General features: G+C 36.3%; 1 protein-coding gene across 2 annotated transcripts in view; it reads left to right on the top strand.

The window, feature by feature from the left end:
• Positions 1-14848, top strand: part of LOC111142796 (epidermal growth factor receptor pathway substrate 15) — a 147200-nt gene that overhangs the window by 74658 nt on the left and 57694 nt on the right. For both annotated transcript variants that reach the window (XM_022496106.1, XM_022496105.1), the window contains exon 13: positions 13113-13185. In XM_022496106.1, coding sequence (XP_022351814.1) covers positions 13113-13185 — 73 coding nt within the window. The remainder of the gene's footprint in view (positions 1-13112; positions 13186-14848) is intronic.

Raw genomic sequence — 14848 nt, 5'->3', positions numbered from 1 at the left:
GTTTCTAGTTCACTTTGTTAGCATAAATCGTCATAACTGGTTTACTCAAACATTTAAAATTGGTTTACCTCAGGGTGCTGTACAGAAAAAATAGGTGAAGGATAAACTATCTAGACGAAGCCCCTCTCGTACTTGCATGTGCCCCGACCTGTAGTGACGCCACATATCCAGGTGGCATGCTCCATGTATTAGTTAGCATCCTCCTCATTGCACTAGAGTGAAATGGGTGTTGGGCTGTCACCACTCACACAGATTTTTTAAAAAGAAGCCTTTACCAAGGGAGCATCTTTGGACTCTGTGTTTTTAAAGCTTTCTGAACCATGACGTGGAGCCAGCAGAGAGTAGCCTGTGGCCGTGGACTTTAGCACAACCATCAGCATTGCTATTCAGGAAATTACACTTTGCTATCCTTTCCAAGTTGCAGATGCTAGTCTTTTTGTCCAATAGTAAGACCATTAACTTAAAATATAGTTGTGATATCATAATCTTTTCACAAATACTGGATCTCCTACCTGAGCCTAAGACCTGTATTTTTCATTTGCCTTCTAGAGAATGTCCAGTAGACATGACTTCCCAATCCTTGTCTCATTTATTTGCCTTTCTCAGTGATATCACCATTCATCTAGTCACTCAGGCTTGAAATCTGAGATTTTTCTTCCTCTTATCTGTGTATTCTATCTTTGAAATGTTTCTTGAAATCACTCCTACCTTTCCATCTCCTTTGCGTGATCACTTCCTTCTGATCTTTCAAATCTCACCTTAGACATCACTTCCTCTGGAAGGGGGAACCTTCTCTGACTTGTTTACCTCCTAACCCTCATAGTTATCAAATCTTACATAGTTTTACTATTTATAGTAATCATAGCATTTAAATACTTTATTATAATCATCTCTTTTATTTGGATCTCTTACTAACCAAAGTGCTTCTTAAGCATAAGGACTATTTGTTTGTTCACTGTTCTGTTCCTAATGCTTAGCTTATATAATAGATGAGAAAATAACTTTCAGTTTTGCTGAAATCTGTCCTGTCTGTGCTATTGGTTTTACTAACCCCTTATCTCTTCTCTGGATTACTGTTATAACTTCCTAATTGACTCTGTGCTTTGAGTCTCTCCTTCCTTCCCTTGTACCTCCAGCTGGTGTATAAAATACAACTCAGATCCCTTAGTGATGTCCTATTCCCATCTGGATCCACCTTACTTTTCTGAGTATGTCACAAAGGCTCTTCTTCCATGGTTTTCCTTTGGCTTCCTGACCATTCTTTTGTCTTAGCCACCTCCTACAGTAAAGTAGAATCCTTTCTTCTAGGGCACCATCAGGCTCCTTGAGAGAAGACACCATATGTTTCCTTTGGCACTCTCAGTGTTGATTTTATCCCTTTTCTCAAGCCATGTGGTGGGTGGACCTCTCCATCAACATGCCACACATTTTTATTCTTCTGTGCTTCTCATCCTGTTGTCCCTTTGAGCATACCTTTTACCTTATAAACTTTACCTTTGCTTTAAGACCCAACTTAAATATCATCTGGTTTTTCAAACCTTCACTAAAATTTTGATTGCTAATTGCTTTTTTCTTTTTACTTTTAGAAACTTTATTCCTTTGTGATAGTACTCACCATTTTTTTATTGTGGTCTTCATTTTATTTGAACTCCTTTAGGGCAGGGGCTATGTCTTATTCACTTGGATAGGTCTAGAAGTTAATGCACGTAGTACCTGACACCACTGAATCTCAGTATAGGTTAGTTGGTTGAATGAATGAATTGAAGTATGTTATAATATTAGAATATTTCACAGACTCAATTCCTGTCAGGTTTATGGCAGACCAGAAGCCATGTATTAAAGGATGAAAAGACAAAAGATCTTCTGAATAATAGCTTATTTTCAAGTCTATAGAAGAGGATTTTAGAGACAAAAGGATTTTTAATCCTCCCAGGGACATTAAGTATAGTTGCCTGATTTTTCATATTTTGATAGCCTATTTTTGTGTCAGGGATTTACTCTGAGAATCTGAAAAAGGCTTTTGGGCCCCTCCCACCTCCAAAAGAATATGTGTATCCATGTACACCATTTTGTATTTATTTCAGGAGTTCCCAGACCCTTAAAAACTATCTGTGGGTCCATTTTTAAGAACCCTTGCTCTGAAAGTAAACTGTTTCAAATAGAGAAGTTCTTGACGGTGAAAAGTCAGAACTTGCTTCATTCACTAAGATAGCATAGTGGTAGTGAATTGTGCTGAGGCAGGAGTTAATATTTGTCTTCTGTCAGCTTCTACTTCCTTCCTGTCTCTGTCCTTTTAGCAAGAATATCAGGAAGTAAAAGCTGTATCCTGTCAGGCTAGTTTGTAATCCTGGTCTCGGGCCAGTAAACAGGGTAGGTAATTACAATAATAGTTATTAGATATTGTACTGTGCCTGCTTTATATTATTTCTCTTATTTAATTCTTGCAACATCACTTAAGGATAAGTAGTTTTATCCCAATTTTTCAGATGAAGAATAGACAGTTCTTTTCTAAGAAGCTTTCCTTGGTATCTGTCTCAGCTCAGAGAGCGCTCAATTTTCTTCTCTCAGAATGGTTACAGTACTGGATTATATTTCTTCCTCTAGTAAATTCTGATCTATGTGTGATAGCACAGACTGTTTCTTCTTTCTAATGAGGCAATATAATATTTCAGAGCATGGCTTTCCAACCAGATTGCCCAGTTTGGCTCCTGACATGATTCAGCCAAGCAACTTAACTATCTAGTCCTCAGTTTCTTTATCTGTGAAGTGGAAATATGACTAATACGATGTGAAATGCTTAATACCTTTTTGGAACATGACGGATTCTCAGTACACGTTCATAGTCACTGTCATCGTTGTCATCGTCATCATCATCTCCACCAACCAGCTCAGCACTTAGAGTACAGCATTTACTGAATAGGTGCTCAGCAAACCCTGGTTGCAGTAGCTGAACGAACACTCTTTTTCCCTGGTTAAAGAGATACTGGAACTATGTAGCCAGAATTTGTGTTCCTAAATATATCTCTGTCTCAGTCATATTTAGAAACTGATTTTTGGGTGAAAAACCTATTTAAGGCAGCATTAGCATACAGTTTGAACTTCTAAAAAATTTATGTTTTTGGTTTAGTTCAGTTCTCATACCATTAGAAACCATTAGCTCTGAAGAGAGCATTGCTTATTGAATCTGGAGCTCTTTTTGCTTATATGACCCAACCTGGCCTGTTTTTGGCCCTGTAAAGATCTGTGGTACTATTAGATCTCAGTCGTGACTACCTCAACAGTGGTGTGACTGATGGAGTAATTGAAGCTCTAGGTTGTAGTGCGCTTTTGTTGGTAATAAGGAGTCAGTCTCATCAATTTTCACACAGAGTGCATGGCTCAGCATTTAAAACCTTTGTTTAGGGAGTCTTATTTATTTGAAACCCTCCGTGCTAAAGTTTTAAGTCTGTGCTGTGTGAAACATAGCCGCTAGCCACATCTGGCTATTGAGCACTTAAAATATGGCTAATCCTAATTAAGATGTGCTATTAGTGTAAAATATACTGGATTTCAAAAACGAATGTAACTATTTTGGCTATACTGGGTTAAGTAAACATACTATGATAAATTTCACTTCTTTCTTTTTTACTTTTTAGTATATGGCAATTTGATCATTTAAATTATGTATGTGACTTGCATTATATTTCTCTGGTCTCAGTCATTTATATTCTGGTCTCAGTCATTTATATTCTGGTCTTGGATTGCTCTGGTCTCAATCATTTATATTCTGTAAAAATTACATTTGCTTCCATTATTTTGTGGTACTGGTAGCTTATTAAAGGGCTCTTATCTTGTTTAAGAGAGCAATAATTTTTAAGATGTGTTGAATTCTGTCTTTGGGAAACAAAAATATCTACCAAGAAATTTCAGCTCCTGAAGGAATTTAGGAATCGGTTTCTACCCACTTAAGTCCTAACTGCCATCACTATGGATGCTTGATTGCAACTTTTAAAAAGCCAGTAAATATTGTACTTTTATACTGGTAAATAGTAGAATGGTGGTAATAATAGCTGACATTTAGTAAGCACTTATTGTGCGCTGGGCATTGTGCTGAAGTCTTTCTAGATGTAATATAAATTAGTCTTCCTTATCAACTTTATTATCCCTGTTTTATAATTAGGAAAATTAAGGCCTTGTTTTACATTTATTTTTTCATCTCCTTTTGTACTGTCAGATAAGTAGAATAAATTAATTAGTTGGGGTTTACAGAATAAGCTTTTTATTTCTCCTTTTAAAAGCAAACCATCAAATTTTGGATTCTGCCACTGACAGGGCAGCAGTTTTGTGAGCAACACCCAAAGTTTGTGTTTTCCCTGATCTCAACTAGGGTTTCTTTTTAGTAATTTATGCCCATGAACATACTCTCTGAGTTATTTAAAAAAAATAAAACTCATTAAAACAGTCAGCTTCGCAGAATTAAGAAATTTAGTTATTCTCAGAGAACCACATGCATTTAAACTGTTATAGCATTTGTCTTACTGTTTCGTAATTAATGGCTACGTTTGTTTCCCCAGCAAACTATCGGTAGGGGCCCTATGTCAGTCTTGTTTGGCATTTAGCAGATATTCAGTAACTGTTGAAAGAATGGAATATAGTATACAGGCATATAGAGATTATATATTTAAGGTAACTTTTAGAGAAATTAAATACTTAAAGGTACAAATCAATGTCTTTACTCTCAAACTTTAATTCAAGTTTTTATCAAATCGCTGTGAATTCTTAGAGTGAAAAGCTGTCTAAGTTTCAAACCAAAAGGCTGGTTTGAAGTACAAGTCAAGACTTTCTCCTCAACTCTCTATAGTTGTTATACTGCTCCAGCTCAAGACTTCTGACAGTTCTCAAGATAAGCAGAGTCCGAGTGTTCTATTGCCTTTCTAGCAATTGTCATCAGCTTTCTGAGCAAATAAGAGCCTCTACTTCCTCTCTTCTTCTACAGAGCAAAAGTCAGCAGAAAAAGAAGAGATATGTTGCTAAATAATGCCATTTGGAGTTCAGAAAAGCACAGCTCAGAAACCTTTAGGGAATCGCCTTTCCTGTATATTAGAAGACTGTCTTTACCTAGTACTGACATTCTCTTATTATCTGACCTTGATCTTCCATTCCAGCTATATTTACCACACATGAAGACTCCATCTTAAATAAATTAGTCTATCTAGAATTTTCTCACCTCTGTACTTTATTCTTTTTTTTTTTTTTTTAAGATTTTTATTTATTTATTTGACAGAGATTACAAGTAGGCAAAGAGGCAGGCAGAGAGAGAGAGAGATGGAAGCAGGCTCCCTGCTGAGCAGAGAGCCTGATGTGGGGCTCGATCCCAGGACCCTGAGATCATGACCTGAGCTGAAGGCAGAGGCTTAACCCACTGAGCCACCCAGGCGCCCCTGTACTTTATTCTTTTTCATTATTTTTTTATTATGATAAAATACTCATAGCACATTTACTATTTTAGCCATTTTTAATCATTTAATTCAGTGTCATCAAGTACATTTATATTCTTGTACAACTATTCCACTATTCATCTCCAGAATTTTTTCATCTTCCCAAACTGAATGATTTAATTGGATTTGATATCAACTTAACTTTAATCACATATAAAATTCTACTCCTCTAAGTTCTGTCCCCTCCATTTTATGTAATTGATGTCATAAGTCATATCTTTATACATTATGTATCTACTAACATAATTATTTTTTATGCATTTGTCTTTTAAATCCTATAGAAAATTTAAAGGGGAAGTTGTAAACCAAAATTAAAATAATACTGGTTTTTGTTCTTGTCCATGTATATACCTTCACTGAAGATCTTTATATTTTGATATGGCTTTGAGTTACTGCCTAGTAGCATCCTTTCATTTCTACTTGAAGGATTCATTTAATCATTTCCTGTAGCACAGGTCTAATGGTGAGGAAGTCACTCAGCCATTGTTTATCTGGGGATATCTTAACTTCTCTGTCATTTTGAAAGGACAGTTTTGCCAGATTTTGTGTTTTAAGTTTTTTTTTTTTAAGCACTTCGTATATATCATCCCACTGTCTTCTGGTCATCAAGGTTTCTGCTGCAAAATCCACTGATAATCTTTTTTTTTTTTTTTTTTGAAAGATTTTATTTATTTATTTGTCAGAGAGAGAGAGATCACAAGTAGGCAGAGAGGCAGACAGAGACAGAGGGAGAAGCAGGTTCCCTGCCGAGCAAGGAACCCGATATGGGACTCGATCCCAGGATGCTGGGATCACGACCTGAGCCGAAGGCAGCCGCTTAACCAACTGAGCCACCCAGGCGTCCCTCTACTGATAATCTTATTGAAGATCCTTTGTATGTGACTAGTCTTTCTTACTGTTTTCAAGATTCTATCTTTCAGCAGTTTCATTCTAATGTGTCTCAGTATGGGTCTCTGGGTTTTCCTGTTTGGAATTTGTTGAGCTTCTTGGATTGTAGATTGGTGTATTTTATCAAATTTGGGAAGGTTTCTTCTTAGCCTGTCTCTTAGTCTGCCATTTTGCTGACATCTTGTGTGCTTTCTTATACAAGCTTTCCCTCATTTTGAAACACCATTTTTCTGTCCAACATTCATTATTCCCTTCAAAGCTTAGCTGAAGTCTCAAAGCATGCCCAGGCTGGAGTAATTTCTGTTGGTAAACATACCATTTACTATCTTTACAGCTTACTTTGTAGTTAATGATCCTGCCTTCTCTGATACCAAGTAAGCTTTTTCTTACCCTCTCCAGGGAGAGTCAAGTACCCATCTACTGTGTTCCCACAGCACCTGTACTTGCCCATTCTGGCATCCAGTATACTGCATCATAATTATCTTTTTACGTTTTTCTGCCAGACCCTTCAAATACATTAAATTCTGAGTTTCTTAATGGGAGATACCTGTCTCATTGTTTTTTTTTTTGTAGCCCTAAAGTATAGCACAGTAACAGCTATATAGTAATATTTAGTATTCGTTGAATCAGTAGATAGATCTTAAAGTTGCATAGGGATGTATTATTGAGTTTTGTTGTGTATTTCTTTTTCACTCCTTGCAGCAGTCCCCACATATGATATGTAAAGTAGATACTATATTCAATTTATTTTAAGGAATTGGCTCACACAAGCTGGGAGCTGGCAAGTCTGAAATGTGTAGGAAAGGCCACTAGGTTGCAGACTCAGGGAAGAGTTGATGTTGCAGCTCAAGTCCAGAGACAGTTTGGAGATAGAATTCTCTCTTCCTTGGGGAACCTCAGTTTGTTTTTGTTTTTGTTTTTTTCCTCTATGAAGGCCTTAAACTAATTGGGTGAAGCCCATTCATACTATGATGAGTAATTTATTTTACTCAAAGTCTACTGATTTAAATGTTAATTTCGTCTAAAAAATAATCTTTACAATAACCTGGGTGACTTGGTTGAGTGTCTGACTCTTGTTTTTGGTTCAGGTCATGATCTCATGGATTGTGGGATCAAGCCCCCTGTCTGGCTCCATGCTCCTGGACTCAGTGGGGACTCTGTTTGAAAATTCTCTCCCTCTCTCCTTCCCCCAATTCTAAATAAATATATCTTAAAAAAAAAAAAAAAAAATCTCTACAGCAACATCCAAATACTTGTTTAACCTTAACCAAATACCTGGGTACCATGGCGTAGCCAAGTTAATGCATAGAATTAACCATTATAAGGGGGGAAAGGAGCCAGAGCCTAAGCCCTACCAGGATTATCTGTCTGCTTGCTTTTAACGTCAGGTTTTTATGTGGAAATTTTATTATTCATTAGGCGGGGACAACAAATATCCCATGCCATCGCCATCATTTCATGGGAATAATTCTTCCTAAGAATGAATGAGATAATTCATGTAAAGTGCTTATCACGTAACACCTATTATGTAGTAAGTGTTTAATAAATGCTAGTTTCCATATGATAATAGTGTTGTTATTGTAATTATTATTAGTAGTATATTATTGTAATGATAGTAGTAGTAGATAGTATAGTGGTATTAATAGTTTTATATTAGTTCCAAATAAAGGCATCCTAGATAAAGATCCTGACTGCCTTGTCTTTTGCCATGGGCCTGTTCTTGAATTAATCTCTGTGGTGGTGAGTTGGTGTAATGAGAATGGTTAAGCTTTGGTGACAAGCCAGTACCCGGCAAGACATTGCTCAGAGAGGTTGAATCTGTAAAAAGATGGCATCTTCTATTTGAACTATTCAGACAGAAAGGTGATAGGTAAGAGAGAAAGAGCAGAGCAGTCTCCCAACAGGATTTCTGGGTCCTAGGAGAAGGGAGGGTCAGCCAGAACAAATAACTGTTACTACAGTGATTTAAGTAAGATGCCCTGTGATGGAACCCGTATTTGAATTCTGGGCTGTTTTACACCAAATCTTATGCTTTGAAAACCATATAATGAGTTTCTAAAGGTAGAGAGTAGTTATTTGAGTATTAAGCAAGATTTTGGGGCAGAAATTTGGGGCAGAAATCAGAAATTTCTGATGACATTATATATTCTGTGCATTTATCTATGTTTTCTAAATTTTATTGCAGCCCATAATTCCTTTTAACAAATTTAAAAATTCCTCCATCAGTGTTATTTAGAATTCTAAGTAATGTTAATGTTATCAGTAAAAAGCAGGCATAACATAGGTTCAAAGCCTGCTTTTTTCCTAATTACATGACATCTTCTACATTTTACCTTGCAAATCTTAAGATAGTAGAGATATTAGTATCTGCATAATGAAAATTAAGACTGAGGCTCTGAAAGTTACGTGATAATCAGAGTAAAAAAAAACAAAAACAAAAACAAAACTGTTTCATGGCAGATCCAGATGAGAATCTGAGTCTCCAGTTTTTAGTCCCATTTTCTTGTTCTCTGTATGACCTACATACTTTACTAAAGACTACTGTAGTGACCAGAATAGTAATAAGAATAATGAGAATAGCTTGGCTTTTCTATGTTTGCTTGATAAGAGATTATTGGCAGTTAAACTACATTTTTTATTTTAAAGATTTTATTTATTTATTTATTTGTCAGAGAGAGAGAGAGAGAGAGAGAGATAGAGGGAGAGAGCGCGCACACACAGGCAGGCAGAGTGGCGGGCAGAGGCAGAGGGAGAGAAGCGGGCTCCCTGCCGAGCAAGGAGCCCAATGTGGGACTTGATCCCAGGACGCTGAGATCATGACCTGAGCTGAAGGCAGACGCTTAACTGACTTGGCCACCCAAGTGTCACCCTTCATGAGTTTCTAACTAATTGGTTTTTAGTTTCTTTTTTTTTTTTTTAATTAAAGATTTTATTTATTTATTTGTTTGTGAGAGAGAGAGAGAGAAAGCAGGAGAGGAGAGAGGTCAGTGGGAGAAGCAGACTCCCGGTTGAGCAGGGAGCCCAATGTGGGACTCGATTCCGGAACTCCAGGATCATGACCTGAGCCGAAGGCAGTCGCTTAACCAACTGAGCCACCCAGGCGCCCCTGGTTTTTAGTTTCCAACTGGTTTCTCTTTTTTATTGCTCTCTGGTTGGAAAATAATGGGTATTTATTTTCAGGAAAAAACCCTAAAACTATATTTCTGGGAAGGGCTTTGAAGGTGACTTAAATCTGTTTCTCTGACGATGTGGTATTATATCAAAATTAAGACAGATGGCTCACTCTCTTCTCCCCATAAACAGCGCCTGGGGAAATGCAAGTGAACTGCATGGACTTGGGTCCCCACTGTCCTTGTGAATAGCTTTGACTAATTCATAGTAAGTTTATGCAGTTGTCAACTTTAGGCTTCTGAAAGCCTAGCTTGGGCTTTTGGTTTTCTTGCTGGTTCAGAACCAACAGCTTTTGGAAACTAGGGAGCCTTATCCCCAGCCTTTCTTTATGTAAAGCTTTGGTATTTGTGGATTTTTTAGGATGTGTCAGCATCTTGGGAGTGAATAGGGTCACAGAGATAATCTAAGATAGGGGGTATGTAGGATCATTTTTTTTTCCCTTCTGGAAGTTACTAAGCTAAAAACGCAAGAGCTTTTCCTGTCATCCAGGATGAGTAGTGCTTTGGGCAAAATGCTCACACACCTATTTTTGAAATATATCTTGAATCTGTCTTATCACATGTATTGGTGGGCTCCTTGGGAAACTGCATATAAATATTTTTTAATGTGGCACAGAATCTTGAAAAGATTAAGTTTTTGAATTATTAATGCTAAACAGAAAGCTTTGTATAGTTATGCACAGAAAAATATATGTTATTTGAAAGAAAGGAGAATCTAAGAAATATGACCCATGTCCCATTCTCTTGCACCTAAGCATCTTCATGCATCTAAATGTATTTAGGTATTCTTACTTGCTGGAAATGAGAAGGATAGCTACAGAGGTTAAGAGTCTATGGACTCTACATCTGAAACTAATGATGTACTATTGGCTAATTGTATTTAAATAAAAAAAAGAAGAAGAGTCAATGGAATAAAACAGAACAACATCCCTGAAATTATAATCTAAGTTAATGAGAAAATAATTTGATTTTTAGTCTCATTTATAGGACAGATTTTCAATTGTGATTTTTTTTTTTAACATTTTTTATTTATTTATTTGACAGAGAGAGAGAGATCACAAGTAGGCAGAGAGGCAGGGAAGCAGGCTCCCTGCTGAGCAGAGAGCCTGATGCGGGGCTTGATCCCAGGACGCCGGGATCATGACCTGAGCCGAAGGCAGAGGCTTAACCCACTGAGCCACCCAGGCGCCCCCAATTTTGATGGTTTTAGTAGACAGTAATAAAACTGATGATTTTTTTTTTTACATCTCTTTAGTAATATATCATACACTACTTGGTTTTGATAATAAAAGAATTATTAGGACACCAGAATTTCACTAGATAAAAGTGGATCAGAAGTTAAATTTAATTGATCTCAGTACTGTGAGAATTAATGCCTAACAATCCCATATTTTTGTTTAGTTGGAAATGGTCTTCGGGAATGTTTGGAGAGATCATTACTGCTCCCCTTACTCCCACACCTAAAATTATGAAAAGGAATCTCTACCTTTTAAGCTTCCTTCATTTTACCCAAACAGAGACTGTATTATTTGTTGGTGAGAGCTGACAGTCCTTTGGAGTCTGTTTTCTTTTTCACCTGGCTAGCTTCCTTTTTTTTTTTTTTTATTTTAAAGCTCTCTTACCCTTCTGTCTTGGCTGTGTTGTCAGCTCACTGCTTTCTTGTAGCCCTGTTTTCCTGCCTGCACACTTGATCTTTGAGCAGACACTGTCAGTAACAGCAGTTAACAGAGAAGCAGAAAGGATTGAATACAAACATGCATACTAGTGTGTGGTGCTGATCTGTGATGCTGTGTGATATTTTCTATTTTTGTTATTAGCTACCTTCAAAACAAGGGGGCATAATTGATACTTGCCTGTGTGGAATGCCTCTGAGAATTTGGGGTTGGTGGAGGGGGCTAGTTTTTCATGTGACTTATCTCTGACATGCTGCAGCAGGAATGAAAACATTCTTATGCTCACATATGGAGGGAAGGAAAAATTTTTTTTCCTTCAGGATTGAGGTTGCTGAATTTGTGTGGTATATTTAGATTTTTCTTCCTGTGATTTCTATTTTTTGATTTTACCTAATTTTATAAGGGTTGGGAATGGGGATGACCTTTGCATAATAAGTAGATTGAGGTATGGGAGGAATGGGCTGCAACAGTGATTCACATGGTAAGGGACTATTTAAAATCTCAGCAACATCACGACCCACATTGCGACCCATTTGAGAAACAGTTAGTGAGCTCCTTGGCCATCTCAAGTGTTTAAAAGTAACAGTATACTAATAAGTTTTATTCTTGGGCTTTTTTCTTCCTTACAAATCTTAAGAACGTTATGCCTGCATATCCAAAACAGTTGATTTTTGTCTACATTTAAAATATTACCCCAAAAAGGGGAGAAATGTAAATATAGCAATAAGTTGCCCCCTAAGTATCTTCTCTGGTGTAATTTCCCCACTTTCCTTTATGCTACAGCTTAATGGAGCCTGAGCTTATGTTTGGATGATGTCTGGGATGAAACTGAAATAATAGTCTTGAAGCTCTAAGGAGAAACTCTACAGAACTAGTTTGGATGACTTCTTGAATGCCATCCCCCTTCTTCACGTTGCCTTCTTTTTACCTTTACCCCCACCCAAAAATGTATTGCTGTAGAATTCTATGGATTTATTTCTCGTTTTGTAAAAAAGAAAAAAAAAAAAATGAAGGGAGCAAGTCTGTGTGTGTGTGTGTGTGTGTGTGTGTGTGATTTCAGTATAAGCAGTTAAATTTATTACACCAAAAGAAATAGCTTTATATTGTAATTCTGAATCTAAGGTTGCTTAGGACTCATTCATTAGGAATGTAGCTCTGATGGAAGCATGTAAGAATTTAGATAATATATCTCAGACTACAAGTGGATCCTAGTATGTTTGATCTGAAGAGTATAGAACGAGATAAATGCTAAATGTGATTCTGTTTTTACTTAGTATACCTTGTTTTACATATTTGATCAACTGGAATTGACAAGTGGTCCTAAAATAGCTTTTTTGAGTAGAGCAGTATTTGATGGAGCAAATGGATTGCCTGTTGACAGTCTTAGCCATTTCTTCTGTGTTGTTTCATTCTAAAATTGGTACACACCAGTGATTTAAGGGGAAATTAACACTTCAGAAAATGTCCTTTTCCTTAATATTGTTGACTATTTCTATTAGCCATTTTTATTTGATTTGACAGTGGTACTTAAGGGTTAAGCATACAGAGCTGATGCAACCCCTCCTTTTTTTCACCAGCAGTTTTCATTGGACATCATTTCCATAGCAACAGTGAGATCAGTGAAACCTGAGTGTTTCATTGATTATTTTTCTCCTCTTCCTTTTTTAATCTATTCTCTTTTCACCACATTTTAGTGAGAAAGCATTTTTTTTTTTAACAAACAGAGCTTATATTGATTTCTATTCCATAAATAATTAAAAGAGGGTGGAAAACTCTGCCCTTCACTTAAAAATTGAATGTTTCACTATGTATTTAAAAAGCGATTCAGGGTTAGGAGGATGGATAACCATACCGGCTGTAGCTGATGTTCTCAAATATTCTTGCATTGTTTGCTGGTCTTCTAGGGAAAAGAATAATGTAGAACAGGACCTTAAGGAGAAAGAAGATACTATCAAACAGAGGACAAGCGAGGTTCAGGTAAGTGAACTATAAAATTCAGTATTCTGTTTCTGATTTAGAAGGATTCATTTTAAATGTATAGGGTCATTTACTGTGTGATGGTTGTGGTATTGATGAGTAGGTCAAGAAAATACCTGTTATTTATGTGACATAAATATTTGCCTTTTGCAGAATGATAGTTTTTCTCTGAATTCTGGCCTGCACAGATTATACTGCAATGAGAAAGCAGTATTTTTTAGCATAAATTTTTAGTTTTGAAAGTATTTTTAAGATAATATTTACCTATATATCGTATCATTAAAGTAAGTTTGAATGAGTTGTGATGTAAATATTATTATACTGATAAAATTAGTGAGATCATCATCATCACCATCACCCTCATCATCAAAACACAAATTGCTTTTTATGAATGTGAAATTTTGTTAGCTAGGAGACCTAGTATTTTTAAAGGGCTGTTTCTCATAACACTGGTAGGGTGGGAAATGATATGAAACAATTTAAAATAGCATTTTGTAAGTTGCATAGTAGCCAGGATAGCTTAAACTTTAGCATAATGAGATTTAATTCATTTTCACTAAGTGTTGCATTAAGTACCTTCATTTTACAAATAGAAAAGATAATAAAACCTTAGTTTCTGATGAGAAATGATACAAAAAGGGGTATTTCAAACATTAAAAAAAATAGAAAATTGAGCAGTGTTGCATTTAGGGCAATAAACAATGCATGTGACCATGTTATTCGGGCACTGTTTCCTGAATGTTATACCAGCACATACAGGAGGTTGGATGTAGAAGCACTGTTATCAGTTGCCAGTAAAAGCATATGGATGGGCCTTTTAAAACATGTTACTTATATGTTGGATTTCTGTGCTTGTGCTGATAGTTTTAAATGAATGAAAGCTCTAAATTGGTAGATCCATTGTTTTGTTTTGATGTAGGACATGCAGCGAGATTGTCTATGAGATGTGTTATGCCTGGGTGCAGAGAATGATTTACTGAGAGATTGAGGAAGAAGCCAAAGAGACTTCTTGTTACAAGTTGGTTATTTTATTAGATTGCTACCTTTACTGTATATACTGGAATTTTCCTAAAGATGATGGAAAAGTCAAGAGATCATCACTAACATACTTCCCTTTGTGGTAGTGAAATGGGGGGTGTTGACCTCCATTACATTATTTTCATGCAGTTTTTGAGCTTCTTAGGAAATGAAAAGAGACACAGACTTTAAGCAGTTACTACTGAAAATAGCTTAAGAATGGGAGATAAAATAATCTATAAAATTTTCCTTAATCTGAAGAAATACAGTTACTGATGTAACATGGGACAGCTTCTAAATTTAGCCAGATAGGGTTTCGAAGTGCGAGGGTTTTTCCAATGGACAGTATTTTGTTATTTATGTACATCTACCTTGGTTTTTCCCTACTGCATCTCTTGAGACTGAATTTACAAGGCTGGTTTGGAACAATACTGAAATTTATATTACTCCTTTTGGGCTAAACGGGCTGTCCTTGAATATTTGATTTCTTGCAATTTTAGAAGTTTTGTTCTTTGTCAAAATTTCTTCATGATTTTTTTTTTTTTGTCCCTTTTCACTTAGTGGTAAGGTGTATGTTAAATCTTAAGCTTTGCTGTATTCAGAATGTATAATTAGCAGAGGGAGTCTATTTAATTTTCTTCGTTGA

The sequence above is a fragment of the Enhydra lutris genome, unplaced genomic scaffold (assembly GCF_002288905.1).
Source record: "Enhydra lutris kenyoni isolate GAN:26980312 unplaced genomic scaffold, ASM228890v2 scaffoldscaffold9, whole genome shotgun sequence".
NCBI classification, from domain to species: Eukaryota; Metazoa; Chordata; class Mammalia; order Carnivora; family Mustelidae; genus Enhydra; species Enhydra lutris.
Note: the sequence above shows the minus strand (reverse complement) of the source record. Positions and strands in the feature narration are given on the sequence as shown.